Here is a 21,482-nt window from a genome sequence, read left to right on the forward strand (position 1 = left end):
GCTCAGGTCATGATCTCAGGGTTTGTGGGTTTGAGCCCCACATTGGGCTCTGCACTGACAGTGCAAAGCCTGCTTGGGATTTTCTCCTTCTCCCTCTCTCTCTGCCCCTCCCCAGCTTGCGCTCGCTCTCTCTCTCTCTCTCTCTCTCTCAAAAAAGAAATAAACATAAAAAAAATTTTTTTTAAAGAATTATGTTCAAACATAGTTACCAGCTCCAAACCTAAGTGGCTCTAAACTAAGGTTTTTCTCTTGTATTCTCTTGTATTCCTCTTGTATTGTATTGTAAATTTCTTGTATTTAATATCTCTTGTATTCTCTTGTATTTCTCTTGTATTCTCTTGTATTTTCTCTTCTGCTTTGTGCAGTCTATTGTACATTTAATAATTTTATTTCCCCTAATAACCAACTACATCTCTCTGGTAAATGAGAAGCCCTCCATCTCCAGTTCTTAACAATCAGTCACTCCCTGCCCAGCATTATAGTGGGTCTCGGCTGACAGCCTATGTATTTCAAATTATTTCTCTATTTGGTCTTAGTAGCAAAGAGATGGTGACATTCTTAGATATAAAGAAAAAATCAAAACCAAAATCTAAAAGCAAATCTAGTAAAACTTTAATTTTAAAACAGAGAAATTAACTTTTATCTTATGTGGAACCCAACATAATTTTCTATACAAAATTGCTAAGTTATCGTCAAAATCATGCACCTGGATTTATTTTCCCTTTAGCTTTTAACGATTAACCAAATTCAGAATCCTGGAAAGCATCTCATCTCACCTTCCTGCAGGGCTGGAGCTAGTGTCTTCATTTTCCCATTGTTCATTTTTACTTCTTGGAACTGGGGGCTGTAGCATTTCAGCTGCTAGTGGGTCAGCATCATTCTCTTCTCGACCAATCCATTCTCCAATCACACGGGGTCTCAGAAGAGAAGAATTAAATGCCACTGTTTCCTAAAGAGGAGAAAAGAATATACTGACTCAGATCACTTATTCTTATTAATAGGACGGCAGGGAAATAATTTTGTCTACAGTTTCAACTACTTCCATAAATCAAAATGTTCTTTTTCTTTCTGAATTGACTAAAAATTTCCATTTTTATTAGATGACTTATTCTTTGTAATTTGTGCTGACTCCTTTAGGTCACCGTGACAAAGGATCCAGGAATGAAATCTTTTATTTGGAATCAGAAGGCTGCATGTGTGTTCTCAGGAAGGACGAGCTGAGACTAGCATTTGTGACAGAAAGAAAAGTGTGCAGTAAGGCGCACACAGTGAAAGAGCTTAGTGTTACTGGGAAATGATAAAAATTTCTTAGGAGGAAACTGGGGTGAGGTAAGGGAATAAAGTCAAGAGACAGCAGTGGAAGGATGGATTGTCTCCAACTGTGAAACATTTTGGACTTGGAGCCATCCAGTGTAGGTTAGAAGCAGGGCAATATCAATAACAGGTATGCTAGCTAATCAAAACACGTTAAAGTGATCTTTTTTCATAGACTTGGGTATGATGTGGCTCTTTAAATGATACTTTAAGCATTTAAATCATTTAATATTTTGAAAGGTTCTACTATCAAAATAAATAAATAAATTTTAAAAAAGCGATGCCTGGATAGCTCAGTTAAGATTCCAGATCTTGACTTCAGCTCAAGTCATGCTCTTACAGTTTCTGGGTTGGAGCTCTGTGCAGTCTATTGTACATATTGTACACTGGCAATGCAGAGCCTGCTTAGGATTCTTTCTCTCTCCCTCTGCCCTACTCATGTGCGCTCACTCTCTCTCTCACTCTCTCTTTCTCTCTAAAAATAAATTAGTAACCTTTGAAAGGTACTCAAATACTAGATGTGAGTCATTGCTAGAGATATCTCAGTAAGTGAGAAAAAAAGGCCAGTTAAAAGCAGTGCCTACTCTATGATTTTAGTTTTGTTTTAAAAATTCATATGGGTGTATATCAATGTTTTGTGCTGATCTCAGCCTATCAATAACCAATGTTGTGGTTCTTATTATGATTGCAAGATGCCCTTCATCAATAACCATCAGGAAGCTCAGAAAAATTAAAAGTTTATTGTATATAAGGCCTGCAAATTACGCAGCACACCTGGGGCCACACTGTGAGGTCACAGGTTGATGAGAGAGAGAGCTAGCAGAATGTTGGGGTTCCATTTTTATTGGGGTTGAGGGTGGAAGCCTAGGGTTTTGTGGGCTCATTCTATATTGGTGAATTTAAAACAGAAGAATGGGAATTTAAAGCACAAGGAGAGAAAAAACAAGAGGCCCAAATGGTCAGTACTTGAAATCAACCAAGATCTCTAACACCAAAGAGCTTCAGTCAGGGGAGGTGGCCTGGCTCTTTATCTAGTCTACTGTGACTGACAATGTGTTTACTGGAGACAGTCATCTTTGAAGTGGACACTTTGACAAGCAAGGTTTAAGTACAGCATTTGCATTACAAAAAGGAAAAATAAAACCAATTGTCAGAGTTTATACTATAATTCATCATTCATACACTAATCCTACTCATTTATTCATTTTCTTATATTTATTAAGACCTACTATGTGCCTGAAACAGCTTGATTTGTTGGGGAAACAATGGTAAGACCAAAATTTTGTGGATCTAAAAAGAGGAACTACAGGTAATTTTAGTTTCTTCTTTGGGTGCTTCCTTCCATGTCTTTGCAATATTATGATTAATAGGAACTCATTGCCAAAAGAATGAGTATTAAAAATATCCTGATCTGAGAAACAGGCTTGCATTAAGTTATGTTTGCTATAGTTTTTAGTATGACAAAAGTTTTGAATAATGTCTTAAAGATGCAGACCTGGCCTTCTGAGTTTTTATAATTCTCCAAAATATTAGACAAATATAATACAATAAAAATATGGCATAACAATATACAATGTAATATTAATTAATCTGCAAATACAATACCAAAGGCAACATGTGAAATATGATTAGGACATATTTCATGAATATCCAAGTGATATAAAGGGACAGAAAGTAGTTATATATCTTAATATTGATTCTCTAGCTCACATAAAAATATACCAGATAAATTTTAGTAATTTAACAAATAATCAGAATTCCTTCTGTATTTATGTTCCCATAGTCAGGAAATCAAGGAACTATTATGGCTGTCAACTGTGAAATCATGTAATCAAATTACTGTTTTGAAACTACAAGAAAGGCACATTCAGGTATAACAATTTAATACGCTTTGAAGCAAAAGAATTAAAATTAACAGCAATACTGTTAAATTTTAAAACTGTATTTGTTTTTAAAAGCAAGCTGAGGCAAAGTTCTGTTTTAGAATTTTAAAAAATTATAAATACATTCACAGCCTCAGAACCAGTTTTGATCTATGCGTCTGAAATGTTATTTATTTTGTGAATTTCACTTTCTCCAAATGTAAAACAGTGCAGATGGGTATTACAAAACCCACTGTATCAAATGAATTAGTAGGTAGCACAGTTAAACCACAGTTTTCTGTACATATGCTAGATGCGATTATTTAAGGATGTGGACTACGTTAAAACCACTTCTATATTTGTGATATAAATGTGAAACAAAAGGTGAAAAGAACAGCAAGAATGAGCAAGTTGAGGAAGAGTGGATGCTTGGTTGTGAAAATGCGCAGAGTAACAGAACAGAGAATTGATGGGGCAAATTTTGATCCTATGAAGTTTTATTTTATAGATAGAGTATTAAAAAGGTTGGATAATTAGTTCAGTGTTATTAACTGCATTTATGTAATGAAGCAGAATTGGGCTTGGAGATTTATGTTATAGGCTCAACAGAGAAGAATGGGGGCAAGAGAAAGGAGTGGGTTTGGGCACTATCGATGAGAAATGTGAAATAGAATTTAGAGTTGAGTGTGATCAAAAGCTGAGAGCTGCAGAGAATTTTCTAGAAATAACTTCCTGGTCGCTTACTGGGAAATTAAATAAAATGATAGATGTCACTGCTGTGGAGAGTAGAGCACTGAGAGAAGGATAAATTGTTTTAACAGTAGCTGAAAGCAGAAATTCAGTGGGAAATAGCTGATGGGCAAAGAAATACAAAGAGCCGCAAAGAAGGTCAGAGGAGTTAGGAAGTTAGCATTTTACAAGTGAAAAAACCGGAACTCTACTTTTCTTATTTATTAGAATGATCAAAGCTCTTTTTATATCTATGCCTTCTTAAAATGTTACATTTATAAAAATTCTTGAATGTAACCTATCTACTTGTAATAGATTAAAACAGCAAATTTTCCTTGGATGTATCACTTATATTTGATTAAGCATAATAAACATAAATTTTTATGAAAGGATTTCAGTGAAGAAAGCAGTTCTTAACACTACATACAATGTACCACAAATATCACTACATAGCAAAAGACATTTTAAAATGCACATTAAAAGCAGTACGTTCTTGAAAATATTTTAAGTACATGGTAAATAATTTAAATGTCAATTCTAAACAATGTAAATACTAATTATTCCTCAAAAATGTATAAGTACTGGGGCACCTGGGTGGCTCAGTCGGTTAAGCATCCGACTTCGGCTCAGGTCATGATCTCACGGTTTGTGAGTTCAAGCCCCACATCGGGCTCTGTGCTGACAGCTCAGAGCCTGGAGCCTGTTTCGGATTCTCTGTCTCCCTCTCTCTCTGCCCTTCCCCTGCTCCTGCTCCGTCTGTGTCTTTCAAAAATAAATGAATGTTAAAAAAATTTTTTTCTAAATGTATAAGTACATATTCCTTTGCCCTCCCTAAGATCAGAAGTCTCTAGAGTTGAGATTCTTAAGCAAGTCTGTTTAAATTTAATAAGAAAAGCATTTATGGCCAAAAATTCACCCAAGATCACAAATTTGCTTAGTATTTCCAATCAGCAGAAAGCTAACCTATCCAAGAAGAAGTTACAGTAAACCAGGCCTACTCTGTCCAAGTAGCCCACTCCCACTGGCTAATCCACAATGAATCCAACTGCTCTCACCACTGGTTATCAGTACATGTGATCATATTCCACATTATTTGTTTTCTCTCCTTTTTTTAACTTTCTATTTATTTTTTTAATTCCACTGTAATTAACATACAGGGTTATATTCATTTCAGGTGTATAATACAATACAGATTCAAAATTCTATACATTACTCAGTGTTCATTATAAGTGTACTCTTAATCCCTTCAGCTATTTTGTCCATTCCCCCTCCAACATCCCTTTGGTGACCACTAATTTGTTCTCTATATTTAAGTCTTGTTTTTTTCTGTCTTTTTTTTTTTGTTTGGTTTGTTTCTTAAATTCCACATGAGTGAAAACATATGGTACTTGTGTTTCTGATTCACTTATTTCACTTAGCATTATACCCATAGATCCATCCATGTTGCTGCAAATGGCAAGATTTCATTATTTTTTATGGCTGAGTAATATTACACTATATGCCTATCTATCTATATATACCACATCTTATTGATGGACACTTGGGTTGCTTCCATATTTGGCTACTGTAAATAATGCTGCAGTAAACACAGGGGTGCATATATCTTTTCGAATTAGTGTTTTCATGTTCTTTAGGTAAATATCCAGCAGTGGAATTACTGGGTCATATGGTGATTCTATTTTGAATCTTGAAAAACCTCCATGCTATTTTCCAAAATGGCTGCACCAGTTTGCATTTTCACCAGCAGTGCACAAGCATTCCTTTTTCTCCACATCCTCCTTGCCAACACTTGTTTCTTGTTTCTGGTTTTAGCCATTCTGACAGGTGTGAGGTGGTATCACTGTAGTTTTGATTTACATTTCCATGACGATGAGTGATGTTGAGCATCTTTTCATGCTTCAATCTTCGGCTCATTTTTAATTGGATTATTGGTTTTTTGAACTGTATAACTGTTTTTATATTTTGGATATTAACTCCTCATCAGATATGTCATTTGCAAATATCTTGTATTCAATAGCTTGTCTTCTAGTTTTGATGATTGTCTCCTTTGCTGTACAGAAGCTTTTTATTTCCATGTAGTCCTGATAGTTTATTTTTGCTTTTATTTCCCTTCCCTCAGGAAACATATCTAGAAAAATGTTACTACACATGATATCAAAGACATTACTGCCTGAGCTGTCTCCTAGGATCTTTATGGTTTAAAAACTCACATTTAGGTCTTTAATCCATTTTGAGTTTATATTGTGTGTGGTGTAAGAAAGTGGCCCAGTTTCATTCTTTTGCAAGTTGCTGTCCAGCTTTCCCAACATCATTTCTTGACTTTTTCCCATTTAATATTCTTGCCTCTTTTGTCAAAGATTAATTGACCATAGAATCACAGGTTTATTTCTGGGTTCTTTATGCTGTTCTATTGATCTACGTGCCTATTTTGTGCCTTTACTATACTGTTTTGATTACTACAGAATTGTAGTATATCTTGACATTGGGGATTGTGATTACTCCATTTTTGTTCAAGAATGTTTTGGCTATTTTGTGGTCCCATGAAAATTTTAGGATTATTTGTTATAGCTCTGTGAAAATGTTGTTTGTATTTTGATAGGGATTGCATTAAATCTGTAGATTACTTTGGGTAGTATGAACATTTTAACAATATTTGTTCTTCTAATCCATGAGCAAGAAATATTTCCCATCTTGCTGTGTCCAGTTACTTTCATCAATGTTTTATAGTTTACAAAGTATAGGTCTCCTCACCTCCTTGCTTACATTTATTCCTAGGCCTTTTGTTATTTTTGGTACAATTGTAAATGAGATTGTTTTCCTAATTTCTCTTTCTGCCACTTTGTTATTAGTGTAGTGTTATTAGTCCATAGTGTATAGGAATGCAATGAATTTCTCTATATTGATGTATTCTGCGACCTTACAGAATTCACTTATCAGTTTTAGTAGTTCTTTTGCAGAGGTTTTAGTGTTTTATATATACAGTATCATGTTATCTACAAATAGGGAAAGTTTTACTTCTTCCTTACAAATGTGGATGAGTTATTTATTTACGTATGTATGTATGTATGTATGTTTGTTTTCATTTTTCATGTCTGATTGCTATGGGTAGGACTCCTAATACCATGTTGGATAAAAGTGGTGAGAATGGACATCCTTGTCTTGTTTCTGATTTTAAGGGAAAGCTGTCAGTTGTTCAGAACTGAGTATGAGGTTAGATGTGGCTTTTTCACATATGGCCTTGATTATGTTTAAGTGTGCTCCCTCCTAACCTACTTTGTTGAGAATTTTTATCATGAATGGATGTTGTGCCTTCTCAAATACTTTTCTGATCCATTGAAATTATCACATGATTTTTACCCTTTCTCTTGATATATCACATTGATTGATTTGAAAATATTGAACCACCCTTCTATTCCAGGAATAGATCCCACTTGATTATGGTGAATGATTTTTTTAACATATTGTTGGATTCAGTTGCTAATATTTTGTTGAGGATTTTTGAATCTATGTGCATCAAGGTTACTGGCCTATAGTTCTCTTTTTTGTAGTGTCTTTATGTGGTTTTGGTATCAGAAGAAAGCTGGCCTCAGAATGAATTAGGAAGCTTTCCTTCCTCTTCTCTTTTAGAGTAATTTGAGAATAACAGATATTAACTCTTCTTTAAATGTTTGGTATAATTCACCTGTGAAACCATTTGGACCCACACTTTTGTCTGTTGGGAGCTTTTTGATTACTGATACGATTTCATTGCTGGTAATCACTTTGTTCAAATTTTCTTTCTCTTCCAGATGCAGTTTTGGGAAGTTATATGTTTCTAGGAATTTATCCATTTCTTTTTAGTTGTCCAATTTGTTGGCATATAATTTTTCATAACATTCACTTATAATCTATGCTGTCAGTTATTGCTTGTCTTGCATTTATGATTTTATTTAGTTGTCTTATTTTTTTATGGGTCTAGCTAAAGTTTTATCAATTTTACTGATCTTTTCAAAAAACCAGTTCCTGGTTTCATTGATCTGTTCTACTGTTTTTTGTTCTTTTTTTAGTTTCTTTATGTCTGCTCTACTCTTTATTATTTCCTTCCTTCTACTGGTTTAGGGTTTTGTTTGTTCTTCTTCTTCCAGCTCTTTTAGGTATAAGGTAATGTTGAGATTTTTCTTCCTTCTTAAACTTCCTTCTTAGAACAGGTCTTGCTGCAGCCCAAAGGTTTTGGATCATTGTGTTTTCATTTTCATTTGTCTCCATACATTCTTTATTTCTTGGTTGACCCATTCATTGTTTAGTAGCATTTTATTTAGCCTCCACATACTTGTGGTCTTTCCAGATTTTTTGTGGTTGATTTCTAGTTTCATAGCATTGTGATCAGATGTGATGCATGATGTGATTTCAATCTTTTTGAATTTGTTGAGACTTGTTTTGTGACCTAACATGTAATCTATTCTGGAAAATGTTCCATATGAACTTGAAAAGCATGTGTACTCTTCTGTTTTAGGATGTAATGTTCTGAATATATTTATTAGATGCATCTTGTCCAATGTGTCATTCAAAGCCACTGTTTCCTTGCTGATTTTGTTTGGATGTCTATCCACTGATATAAGCAGGATGTTAAAGTCCCCAACTAGTATTGTATTACTATCAGTTACTTCCTTTATGTTTGTTATTAACTGCTTTATATATTTGGGTGCTTTCATATTGGGTGCATAAATATTTATAATTGTTATATCTTCTTGTTGCATTGTTCCCTTTATGATTATATAGTGTCCTTGTCTCTGATTACAGTCTGTTTTAAAGTCTATTTTGTCCGATATAACTACTGTTACCCAGGCTTTCTTTTCACTTCCATTTGCATGATAAATGCTTCTCCATTCCTTCACTTTCAATCTGCATGTGTCTTACCTCCGAAATTAGTCTCTTGGAGGCAGCATATAGATTGGTCTTGCTTTTTTGTCCTGATCTTTCATTTGAGACACATCCCTCTGTCTCCTCATTTTGTCTGTCTCTCTGTGCCTGTTTTCATGTGTCTGAAGAGTCAGTTACATCTTCTGCTCTTCAAAATAGTGGCCTTATGAAGGAGAGGTCCTGCAGTGCCCTGTAGTACAATGTCTCCTATTTACCAGACCCTGGTGCTTCAGGGATGTCTCCTATGTGTGCTGCATGTGCCTTAATATTGTGGCTGACAGGGTGCCTGGGTGGCTCAGTCAGTTAAGCATCCAACTTTGGCTCAGGTCATGATCTTAGAGTTTGTAAGTTTGAGCCCCACATCAGGCTGTCTGCTGTCAGCACAGAGCCTGCTTCAGATCCTCTGTCTCCCTCTCCCTCTGCTGCTCCCCTGCTTGTGTGCACACTCTCTCTCTCAAAAAATAAACTTGAAAAAAATTTTTTTAATTCTATTGTGGCTGAGCCATTTTTGCCTTCAGTCCTGTCATGTGCAATGGCTCTCTTTGCCCTTTGTGAGCAGGGTTTGGTCCCTGTGTTGGTAATGGGCACTGTGGGGTCACCTTGGGCTTGTGTTTGCCAGAATTGTGGTCACACAGAACTGCAGAGTACTCTCCCTGTGTTATCTCCTGAGAAACTTTTGTTAGTGGGTGGGGCTTGTAGTCAGACCAGAGGTCTACCCCCAGCCCACTGCTGGGGCTGCAGTCAAACTAGTATTTGTGGTTACCTTACCCTCTCCCAGGGGCTGGAGTCATGTTGGAGAGGTGATGCCTCTCATCAAGGCTATTTGCACACTAACAGGCTTGTGGCACTACTTTGCACGGACTTCTGCCCAGGGTGAATTGGAGAAATGTGTCCACAGGAGAATGTGAGGGCAGGGCATAGTGTTATTAGCAAGCTAGGTGGAGAGTGTTCTTGCTGGCTCCCATGTATCTAGGCCAGAGAGGGGACAGGGGAAGAGGGAATGGTTCCTACCAGCAACTTTGTTCCTGGAGAAGTCTCCTAAAGATCCCTGCCTCTCCAGCACATGTTCTGAGACTAGCAAATAAATCTCAGGCATTTTCCAAACTGCTGCTTTTATGCTGTACCTCAACAGGGCTGTTAGTTATTCTGTCTCTTTTGGGGTGGGACTCAGTTTCCTATCATCTGTTGTCTCTCCCAGAGCCAAGCCCAGTGATTTTTTAAAGTTCCAGGTGTTTAGCGCTACTGATTGTAAGAACTCTCAAAGTCAAGCCCCTCTGATTTCCAAAGCCAAATGTTATGGCTATTCATCTTCCCAGGGTGGGTCCCCCATGCCTGGGGTGCCTGATACAGGATCTGCTCCTTTCCCCTCTCGTGTCTATGGTCTCTCCTCGCCATGGACAATTCTAAGAGTTAGCTTGGTCCTGACCAAGTCTCTACCCTTCCTACCACTTTTGATGTGGCCTCTTCTCTAAGTCCCGTTGTGAAGAGTCTGTTCTTCCAGTTCTCAGGTTGTTCCCTGGGTTACTTACAGTGATGTGGGTATTATCTAGATGTATCTGTGGGATGAGGTGAGCCTAAGATCCTCCTACTCTGCCATCTTCTCCAGAAGTCTGTTTTCCCTTCTTAATAAATCAAGATGCTCATGAAAGGCTGGGATCACATCTTAAATTCCTTGGTTTTCCCCATAATAACTAGCATAATTATTTCATAAAATAAGTATAAAATTTGTATTAAGTGAATTTTAAAAATTCATAGAAGGAAAACCAACACAAATGTTGGTAGTATTATGAAGTATTATGTCATATCACAAATTATGAAGTATCATTATGTCTAACTAAAAGTCATATAAATGATTCATGGACAACACTGATTAATATATTTTTAAGCCATTTCAGCATAAAGTCTACAAGATGTGACTGATTTAAAATAATTAAATATTCTGTACAAATTCTCAAGCTTTTGAGTAAATTATTTTAATCCTACCAATTCACAAAAGGAAAATTATGAAACACATAATTACATATTAAATGTTTAATCTAATAGCCATTGTTAAACTAATCCACACATTGAACTTGAATTAGAGTTTAAAGGAAGTAATGTAAGTAGATACTTAAAAGCTTTTTTCCTACTGTCTCTTTTTTAATTTTTTTCCAGCTTTGAGATATAATTGATATATTTTATGTAGGTTTACATTGTATGCTGTCAAGATTTGACATACATATATAATGCAAAATGATTACCATAATAAGGTTAACATACTCATCACTTCACATAATTAACATTGTGTGTGTGTGTGTGTGTGTGTGTGCACATGTGTGTGTACGTGTGTGGTAAGAACTTTCTTAGCAACTTCCAAGTATACAATATAGTGTTGTAAACCTTAGTCACCATTCTGTGCGTTAGATCCCCAGATCTTCCTCATCTTATAACTGGAAGTCTGTAACCTCTGATCACTTGCAACCATTTCCCCCACCCCCCTCACCTCTGGCAACCACCACTCTATTCTCTCTTTCTATAGGTTAGATTTCATTCTTTTTAATGGCTGAGAAATATTCCATTATATATAAAATCATTTTTCTTTATTCATCTATCAACAGGCACTTAGGCTGTTTTCATGTTTCAGCTGTTGTAAATAATACTGCAGTGAACATGGAAGTTCAGATTTCCCTTTGACATAGGGACTTCATTTCCTTCAGATATATACTCAGAAGTGGGATTGCTGAATCAGCTTCATGTTTAATTTTTTGAGACACCCCTATGCTGCTTTCTATAGTACCCCTATGAATTTACATTCCCACCAACAGTACACAAGGGTTCCCTCTTCTCCAAATTCCTGCCAACACCTGATATCTCCTGTCTTTTTGATGAGAGACATTCTATCAGGTGTAAGGTGATATCTTATTATAGTTTTGAGTTGCACTTCCCTGATGATTAGTAATGTTGAGCATCTTTTCACATACTTGGCCAATTATCTATCTTCTTTGGAAAAATGTCTGTTCAGGTCCTCTGCCCAATTTTGAAAAATCAGATTATTTGTTTTTTTCTACTACTGAGCTGTGTTTCTTATATATTTTAGATATTAACCCCTTATCAGACATACGACTGACAAATACTTTCTGCCATTCTACAGGTTACCTTTTCAGTCTGATTTTTTTCTTTTTCTGTACAGAAGCTTTTTAGTTTGATGTAGTCCCACTTGCTGCTTGCACTTTTTAGGGGCACCTGGGTGGTTCAGTAGGTTAAGTGTCTGACTTTGGCTCAGGTCATGATCTCACAGCTTATGAGTTCGAGCCCCGCATGGGGCTCTGTGCTGACAGCTCAGAGCCTGGAGCCTGCTTCAGATTCTGTGTCTCCCTCTCTCTCTGCCCCTTCCCTGCTTGCACTCTGTCTCTCTTTCTTTCAAAATATTTTTTAAATGTTTATTTATTTTTGAGAGAAAGAGAAAGCAAGCAGAGGAGGAGCAGAATGAGAGGGAGACAGAGAATCCCCAGCAGGTTCCGCACTGTCAGTGCAGAGCCTGACATGGGGCTCTCGAACTTATGAACTGTGAGATCATGACTTAAGCTGAAATCAAGAGACAAACGCTTAACTAACTGAGCCACCCAGGAAACCTCCCCCCGCCACCCAAAATTTTTTTAAAGCACTGCCAATACCAATGTAAATGAGATTTTTCTTCTAGGAGTTTTACAGTTTGAGTAAGGCATTTTGAGGTGATTTTTGTACTTGGTGTGAAATAAGTGCCCAATTTCATTCTTTTATGATTCTATTTATAATTTTTAATATTATAAATGCTTGTATTAAGAAAATTCTTCAAATAAACATTACATAACAAGTAGCCTGAAAAAGAAGAAATTTATCTGAAATTTAGTAGAGAAAGGAAGTAACAAAGAAAGATCAGAAATAAATAAAATAGAGACCAAAATAAACAATAACATACATAACATTGAAAGTAATGACCAGGTTTTCCAAAACAAATAAACAAAATTGGCAATGATTTAACTACGTTAAAAAAAGAGAGAAGATTCAAAACCAAAATGAGAAATGGAAGAGAAAACAATGCAACAGATACCACAGAAATACAATTTCATTCTTTTGCAAGTGAATATCTAATTTTCTCAGCACCTCTTCTTAAAGACTATACTTTACCATTGAGCATTCTAGGATCCCTTTTTAAATATTAAATGTCCAAGTATGCATGGTTTATTTCTGGGTTCTTAATTCTGTTCCATTGGTCTATGTTTTATACCAGCACCATAGTATTTTAATTACTCTAGCTTTTTAATACAGTTTGAAATCAGGAATATGATGCCTCCAGTTTTGTTTTTCTTTCTCAAGATTGCTTTGGCTATTTGTGATTCTATACAAATTTTAGGAATGTTTTTTCTATTTATTTCTTGGGGAAATGCCATTGGAATTTTGATAAGGATTGCACTGAACCTATAGATGGTTTTGAGTAGTAGGGAAATTTTAACAATATTCATCCTTCCAATTCATGAACACGGGATATCTTTCCACCTATTTCTGTCTTCTTCAATTTCTTAGTATATAGGTATTTTACCTGGTGGGTTAAATGTATTCCTATCTATTTTATTGTATTTGATGCTATTGTAAACATAACTGTTTTATTAATTTTTATAATAATTCACTGTTAGTTTATAGAAATGCAACAGATTTTTGTATGTTGATTTTGTATCCTGTAACTTTACTAAAGTCATTTATTAGGTCTAACAGCTTATTGCTTGAGTCTTAAAGGTTATCTATGCATAAGAATATGTCATCTGCAAACAGAGACAAGTTTACTTCTTCTTGTCCAATCTGGATGCCTTTCATTTCTTATTCTTGCCTAATCGCTCTGGCTAGGACTTCTGGTACTTTGTTGAATAGGAGTGGTGAGAGTGGGCCCTTTAGTCTTGTTCTAGATTTTAGAGAAAAATCTTTCAACCTTTCACTGTTGAGTATGTTAGCTGAGGGTTTTCATATATGTCTTTTATTATCTTGAGTTATATTGCTTCTATATCCAATTTGTTGAAAGTTTTTGTTTTTTACCATGAAAGTATGTAACACTTTGTTAAATGTATTTTTTCTGCATTTATTGAGATGATCATGTGATTTTTATCTTTCATTCTATTAATGTGATGTATCATATTTATTGATTTGTAAATATTGAACCACCCTTGTATCCGAGAGATAAATCTCAGACAATTGTGATCCTGTTATCTGCTACTTTTAATGTGCCATTGAATTCAGTTTGTTAGTACTTTGTTGAGAATTTTTGCATCTATATTCATCAGAGATATTTGTCTGTAGTTTTCTTTTCTTACAGCGTCCCTATCTGGCTTTGGTATCAAGGTAATGCTGACCTCAGAAAATGAATTTGAAAGTCTTACCTCCTCTTCAGATCTTTGGAAGAGTTTGAGAAAGATAGTGTTAATTCATCAATGAAATCACCTCTTCTCGACTTTTCTGTGTTGGAAGGTGTTTGATGCCTGCTCTAATCTTGTTATTGGTCTGTTCAAATTTCCTGTTTCTTCATGATTCAGTCTTGGTGAGTTATATATTTCTAGGAATTTATCCAGTTGTTTCCTATGTTACCAGTTTGTTGGCACTAATTGTTCATAGTAGTCTCATGATCCTTTGTGCTACTGTAGTATTAGTTAATATCGCCTCTTTCATTTATAATTTTATTTATTTGATTCCTCTTTTATCTTGGTTAGTCAAGCTAAAGGTGTCTCAGTTTTGTTTATTTTTTCAAAGAACCAACTCTTAGTTTTGTTAATCTTTTCTATCATTGTCCTGTTTTCTATTTCACTTATTTCTGCTCTAGTCTTTATTATTTCCTTTCTTCTGCTAACTTTGTAGCCCTGACTCTTTAGTAATCAGTATAAACTGCTGAAAGCCAGTACATCAGCAACTGGAAGGAGTATTCAAAAAATTTTGTTTTAGTCTTTAATATATTAGCAAACATTTTTCTCAAAAACTATGTAAAACTGAAGTATGTCCGAGTATTTTGACAGATCCCCAATAGCCTGCAGCTCTTGGCTTAGTGATCATGCCTTTACCCTATGGTAGGATGGCATTGATGACCCTTAATCATTAAATGTTTAACCTCATTGTGTCCATGCCCCTTATCATGTGAGTTTAAAGTTTCTTTTTTTAATTTTAATTTTATTTATTTGTTTATCATTTGAGAGAGAGAGCATGTGAGTGTGACAGAGGGGCAGAGGGAGAGAGAGAGAACCTCAAGCAGGCTCCATGCTCAGCACCGAGTCCGACATGGGGCTCAATCCCACAATCCTGGGTCAGGGCCTGAGCTAAAATTAAGAGTTGGACACTCAACCAACTGAGCCACCCAGGCACCCCTATAGTTTAAAAGTGGGACATATGGGGCCTCTTGGGTGGCTCAGTGGGTTAAGTGTCTGACTCTTGATCTTGGTTCAGGTCATGATCTCACAGTTTGTGAGATCAAGCCCACACTGGGCTCTGGGCTGACAGCATCCCTGCTTGGGATTCTCTCTCTTCCTCTCTCTCTCTCTTCCCCTTCTCCACATGTAAGCACTCTATTTCTCAAATTAAATAAACTTAAAAAGAATAAAAATAAAAGTGGGACATATTGACCTCTAAATGTGACCTGCTTCAGCCAATGAAACAGACACAAGTTATTGTATGCCTGTTATAAGCCGAGGCCTTAGGAAACCTTACATGTTTCTACTATTTCTGCCATCCCCGTGAAAAAGATATGCCTATGCTAGTCCACTAACCCAAAATGAAGATAAGAAACATTTCTAACAGATCTGAATGACACCAAACAAGTCCACCTTATATCAGCTGACAACAGCCAACCTCTAGACCACATGAGAAACTCCAGTTGAGATCTGTTGAGCCCATCTAGCCAAGATCCAGTGTAGGTCGGCTGAATTCCAGAAAATCAGGAAAAATATTTATTGTTTCAAGCCTCTGAGTTTTGGGGTAAAAGGTTACACAGCTATAGCTAACTGAAACAAACTGATCCTAGAAGTAAAGTACTGCTAAATAAAAACTTAAAACATATGTCATTGGTCTTGGGATATAGTGACAGGTATTGGCTATAAAAATGGTGAGGAGATTATTATAAGAGGCCAGAAACACTGGAGGCCAGTGTTATGTGGTGTTAGTCATTTAGTAAAACTATCATCTCTGATAAGTTGGTAAGGTAGAAAGTGATGGTAAGGTAGAAAGTTTGAAAATTGCGCAAGAAGCTCTCTAGGAAAAATCATGTAAATATTACCTACTTGCTTCTAGCTGTATACTAAGTTTCTTCAAGAAATAGATGAGTAGAAAAAATAACAATTTGCAAGCAAAATTTAGAAAAAAATACTAAGAGTCTGGCTGAGTTTTTTATATCCAGCATTTATTGATACCTCAAGATTTTTAAATTAAGATAATCCTTATACTAATATTAAATCCATGGCCCTGTCAGAAAGACAGAGCTTCAGGTTAAAAAAGAAATCAAAGATGTGGCTATAAGGCCGTTCATTAAGACTTCTAAAAAATTAAGATGGTGCCTATTAAGGATGTTTCACAACACCTGAAATACCACTAATTAAATCTAGAGACAGGCATGTCCTGAAAGAAAACTGGGGATGTGGTTTTTGGCACAGGAAAGAGAGAGTGATCAGATACAAAGGAAATCCAAAAATTATTTAAGACAGTTGAATTGGCAAAAAGCATCTGAAGTAAAAGGGACTGAGACTACAAGATGTAAACACTCCTTTGGGCCACAATTTTTCTACAGGAAAAGAAGCTGAAAAACAAGTTGCACAAAGGTATCTCTTCCAACACCCTCTTCAGAAGTGGCCAAAGACATTAATGAAAAAGAAAGAAACTCCCACAGGATGAAGCCATGAGCTGTGGCAAATAAAAGATGGAGACTCCCAGGGAACCCAGTTCCCACTCCCACAAAACAGAAGTGGGACCCAATTAAGGAACACTTCCCAACCCCTTGGATAGGAAGACCTAATGATATGTGTCCATAAGAATCAGCAATTTATAAGGGTTCCTCAGTGGCTCAGTTGGTTGAGCATCTGAGTCCTGATTTTGGCTCAGGTCATGATCTCACGGTGGGTGGGTTCAAGCCCCATGTCAGGCTCTGCGATGATAGCACGGAGCTTGCTTGGGATTTTTTTCTCTCCCTTTCTCTCTGCCTCTCTCTCTCTCTCTCTCAAAATAAATTTTCAAAAATTTTAAAGAAGAATCAGTAATTTCTATAAACTTCTCATTATTTCCCTTTCTAATGGGAATACTTAATGTGGCTACCCCATATCATCTATCACTTAATGGAAAGGAAGAAACAAAACTATCATCAGTCACATATGTTTCCCCATACAGAAAAATCAGGAGGATTCAGAGGCAATTTATAATATATGGGTTTGGTACATTTATGGAATTTAAGATAAAATTAGAAAAATAATTTCCATTTCTATATTCCAGCAAGTCTTAAAATGTAATTTATAAAACAGAGACCATTTATAATAATAGCTAAAAGTACAAGGTATCAAGGAATCAATATAACAAAACTTACATGGCTTTACTGGATATAACTATATAACTTTATCACAAAACATCATAACATTTAATTAAATGGAAATATGTCATGTTCACAATAGGATGACAGAGAAATGTTAACGATGTCAATCCTCTCAAATCAATTTAAAATACAACTGCAAACCAAATGGAATAACAGAAATAAGCAAATAGGCCAACAGAAGAAAAAAGAGGGCCCAGAAACAGGACAAGTGACAGAAACATGCATACTGATGGACAAATAATGAATTTTTCAATATACAGTTATAGGAAATATATCATCCATGTGGAGGAAAATATGTTCCAACTTCTTACCATATTAAAAAAGTAATTTCAAGTGGATTAAAGACCTGAATGTGAAAAATAGAACTTCTGGGAGAAAATAAAAAAACAATTATTTTCATGATGTCAACTAGGAAAGGATTTCTTTTTTTTTTTTTTTTAATTTTTTTTTCAACGTTTTTAATTTATTTTGGGGACAGAGAGAGACAGAGCATGAACGGGGGAGGGGCAGAGAGAGAGGGAGACACAGAATCGGAAACAGGCTCCAGGCTCCGAGCCATCAGCCCAGAGCCCGACGCGGGGCTCGAACTCACGGACTGTGAGATCGTGACCTGGCTGAAGTCGGACGCTTAACCGACTGCGCCACCCAGGCGCCCCTGGAAAGGATTTCTTAAAACAGTATTACAAGTTAATGTTAAAAATGTCTGTTAATAGAAAGCATTATTTAAAAAGTGATGACAAGCTTCCGACTTAGCGAATATATTTGAGACAATATATAACCAGTAAGAGTTGACGTCTGGAATATATAATAAACCCACAAATCTAAAGAAAAAAATAATGACAATAAATATGGGCAAAAGAGACAGGCAGGCATTCAATCTTATTGAAAATTATAAAATCACTAATTGAATGTATTAGAAACCATTTTTTTAACTAAAATGTTTGATGACAGCCAGTGTGAGCAAGGATCAGGAACAAAAAATACTACAAAATGTTGGCAGGAGTGTAAATGATACAACCTTTAGAGAGAAATTCTGCGTTATCTATGAAATGTGAAAAATGCACATGCCACACTGATAGATTCATTCAAGTTCATTTGGTTATTTTTTTCTTCTTTCAGTTCAGATACATTTTCATTCCTCAGTTAACTTCAACATTTCCTATCTCTCTTCTGATTCTTAGCGGATTATGTTGCTTCTTATATCAATGGGATAATGAAAGCAATCAGAAGAGAATTGGTTTATCTTTTCATCAAAACCCTACCAGCTACGAGCATTCTTGTCTACAGTTACAAAGAATGAACTGTCATTTCTTTTTTTCTGGCATACAGAAGGTACTCTATATGCACAGTGAATAAAAGAATGACAAAATTAGGTAACATATGATTCAGTGGCTCATAATACATTATCAAACATTACTAGTCATTAGAATATGTAAGACCACAGTAAGATACTACTTCACACCCATGAGGCTGACTAGAAGCTAAAAGACAAGCAAGGACTACCAAGGATATGGAGAAATTGGAACCCTCACACTTGCTGATCGGAATGTAAAATGGTGCTGTCACTGTGAAAAATAGTTTGGCAGTTTCTCAAAGAGTTAGAGGAACAGATAATCCAGTGTTCCCATTCCCTACATATACGCCCAAGAGAAATGAAAACACAGGTCCACACAAAAACTTACACGTGAATATTCATAGAAACATTACTCATAATAGCTGAAAAGTGGAAACAACTCAAATGTCTACAAATTGATGAGTGAATAAACAAAATCAGACCTCTCCACACAATAGAATATTATTCAGTAACGAAAAGGAATGAAGTACTGATACAAGCTACAACATCACTGAACCTTGAAAACATTACGCTCGGTGACAGGAGACAGTCACAAAAGACAACTGTTTGATTGCATTCCCATGACATTTCCAGAATATGCAAATCTATAGAGACAGAAGGTAAATTAATGGTTGTCTGGGGCAGAGGGGCTGTGGGGGAGGGATGCGGAATGGGTACAAGGTTTCTTTTGGGATGAAGAAAACGTTCTAAACTTAGGTTGTGGTAATATACTTTGAATATCCTAAAAATCCCTAAACTGTACCCCTTTAAAGGGGAAGATTTTATTATAGGAATTATTATGCCAATAAAGTTGTCAAAATAATACACTAAACCTATTTTAGCTTGTCTTCTTTCATGGTGGAGTACAATATATAGTAGTAAGGGAAAAGCATGAATTTGGAATCAGATGAACAATCAGATGAGCCAGAAGGAAGTATTTATTCTAGCTCCAAGTACTAATTCTGAGACCTTCAACAAACCACTTAATCATTCTACCTTCAGTTTCCTTATCTTTAAAACAGGAAAAATACAACCATTCATTGAACTGGTCCAAAAACTAAATTAAATAACATCAAAAAGGCCTTAGCATGCCTGCCAGCCCTAATAAAGGCCAACGTTATCCCTCCTCCTTTCCTCCACTATCTTCTGCACCCTACTATCGGTGACCTAAAACATTTTATTCATTATGGATATTTTCTACAAAAGTAGAAAGAAGAGTAAAATAAACCCATCTGTAGTCTCACACATTTTCATCAATTATCAGCTTATGGGTAAACTCACTTCATCCTTACCTCCATCCACATCCCTTCCACATCACCTCTTTCCTACCCAGATGATTTCCTTTTTTTTTTTATTAAAAAAATTTTTTTGGGGCGCCTGGGTGGCGCAGTCGGTTAAGCGTCCGACTTCAGCCAGGTCACGATCTCGCAGTCCGTGAGTTCGAGCCCCGCATCAGGCTCTGGGCTGATGGCTCAGAGCCTGGAGCCTGTTTCCGATTCTGTGTCTCCCTCTCTCTCTGCCCCTCGCCTGTTCATGCTCTGTCTCTCTCTGTCCCAAAAATAAATAAACGTTGAAAAAAAAAATTAAAAAAAAAAATTTTTTTTAACGTTTACTTATTATTGAGAGACAGAGAGACAAAGCATGAGCAGGGGAGGGGCAGAGAGAGGAGGAGACACAGAATCCGAAGCAGGCTCCAGGCTCTGAGCTTTCGGCACAGATCCCGATGTCGGGCTTGAACCCACAAACCGCAAGATCATGACCCGAGCCGAAGTCAGACGCTCAACTCACTGAGCCACCCAGGCGCCCCCCTACCCAGATGATTTCAAAGCAAATCCCATTCACTGTATCATGTCATTTGTAAATGGTCAAGTACGTATCTCTAAAAAGTAACAGCACTTTTGTAAACAAATACCATTATTAGTTTTAACAATAAAGTAACAATATCTAATATCAACAAAGTTCATTAGTTTTCAAATTTCCTTGACTGTCTCAGGGAAGCTATCTGTTTGTACAAGTCAGACTCTACACAACACTTAACATGTTGTGATGGACTTTTGTCTCTTTTAATCTCTAGATTTTCCTCCTCTGTCTCATTTTTTCTCCTGTAATTTTGTTGTTGGCTGCTGCTGTTCAGAAAACCTCAACTGTTCTTCCTGGGAGTTTTCCACAGTCTGGTTTTCCCCTTTACATCCCTGTGATGTGGCTTGAAATGTCCCTCTGCCCTTTGTAATTTCTGGAAATTAGTAGTTAGTTTTGGATAAAGTTTTTGTTGCTGTTGTTGTTGTTGCTGCCAACACTGCTTCTGAGAGAATGGTTACACAGTAGTCCCCCACCCCTTATCTGTGGGTTAGCTTTCCGTGGCTTCAGTTACCCGCACTCAACTATAGTCCAAAAGCAGTTGATCCTTCGGACACACTGTCAGAAAGCCAATAGTAGACTCACGGTACATCACAACGCCTACATTATTCACCTCACTGTATCTCATCACACAGGCATTTTAACAGCTCAAAACCTCACAAGAAGAAGGGTGAGTACAGGTACAATAAGATATTTTGAGAGAGAGAGACCGCATTCATATAACTTTTCTATTTTATTATTATATATTACTGTTAATCTCTTACTGTGCATAATTTATAAATTAAACTTTATCATAGGTATGTATGTATAGGAAAAACATAATATATATAGGGTTTAGTACTATCCATGGTTTCTGGTATCCACTGGGGTTTGGAAGGTACTCCCCATGGATAGGAAGGGATGACTGCATTTCCATTTGGAGGTA

At 36.3% G+C, this 21,482-nt stretch overlaps 1 protein-coding gene across 1 annotated transcript in view; it reads right to left on the reverse strand.

Moving 5' to 3' along the window:
* CUNH8orf34 (chromosome unknown C8orf34 homolog) overlaps window positions 1-21,482 on the reverse strand; it is a 412,431-nt gene that overhangs the window by 264,346 nt on the left and 126,603 nt on the right. The window contains 1 exon segment of the mRNA XM_040487647.1: window positions 777-949. Coding sequence (XP_040343581.1) covers window positions 777-949 — 173 coding nt within the window.

Source organism: Herpailurus yagouaroundi, unplaced genomic scaffold (assembly GCF_014898765.1).
Source record: "Herpailurus yagouaroundi ecotype Mexico unplaced genomic scaffold, PumYag 165, whole genome shotgun sequence".
Lineage (NCBI taxonomy): Eukaryota > Metazoa > Chordata > Mammalia > Carnivora > Felidae > Herpailurus > Herpailurus yagouaroundi.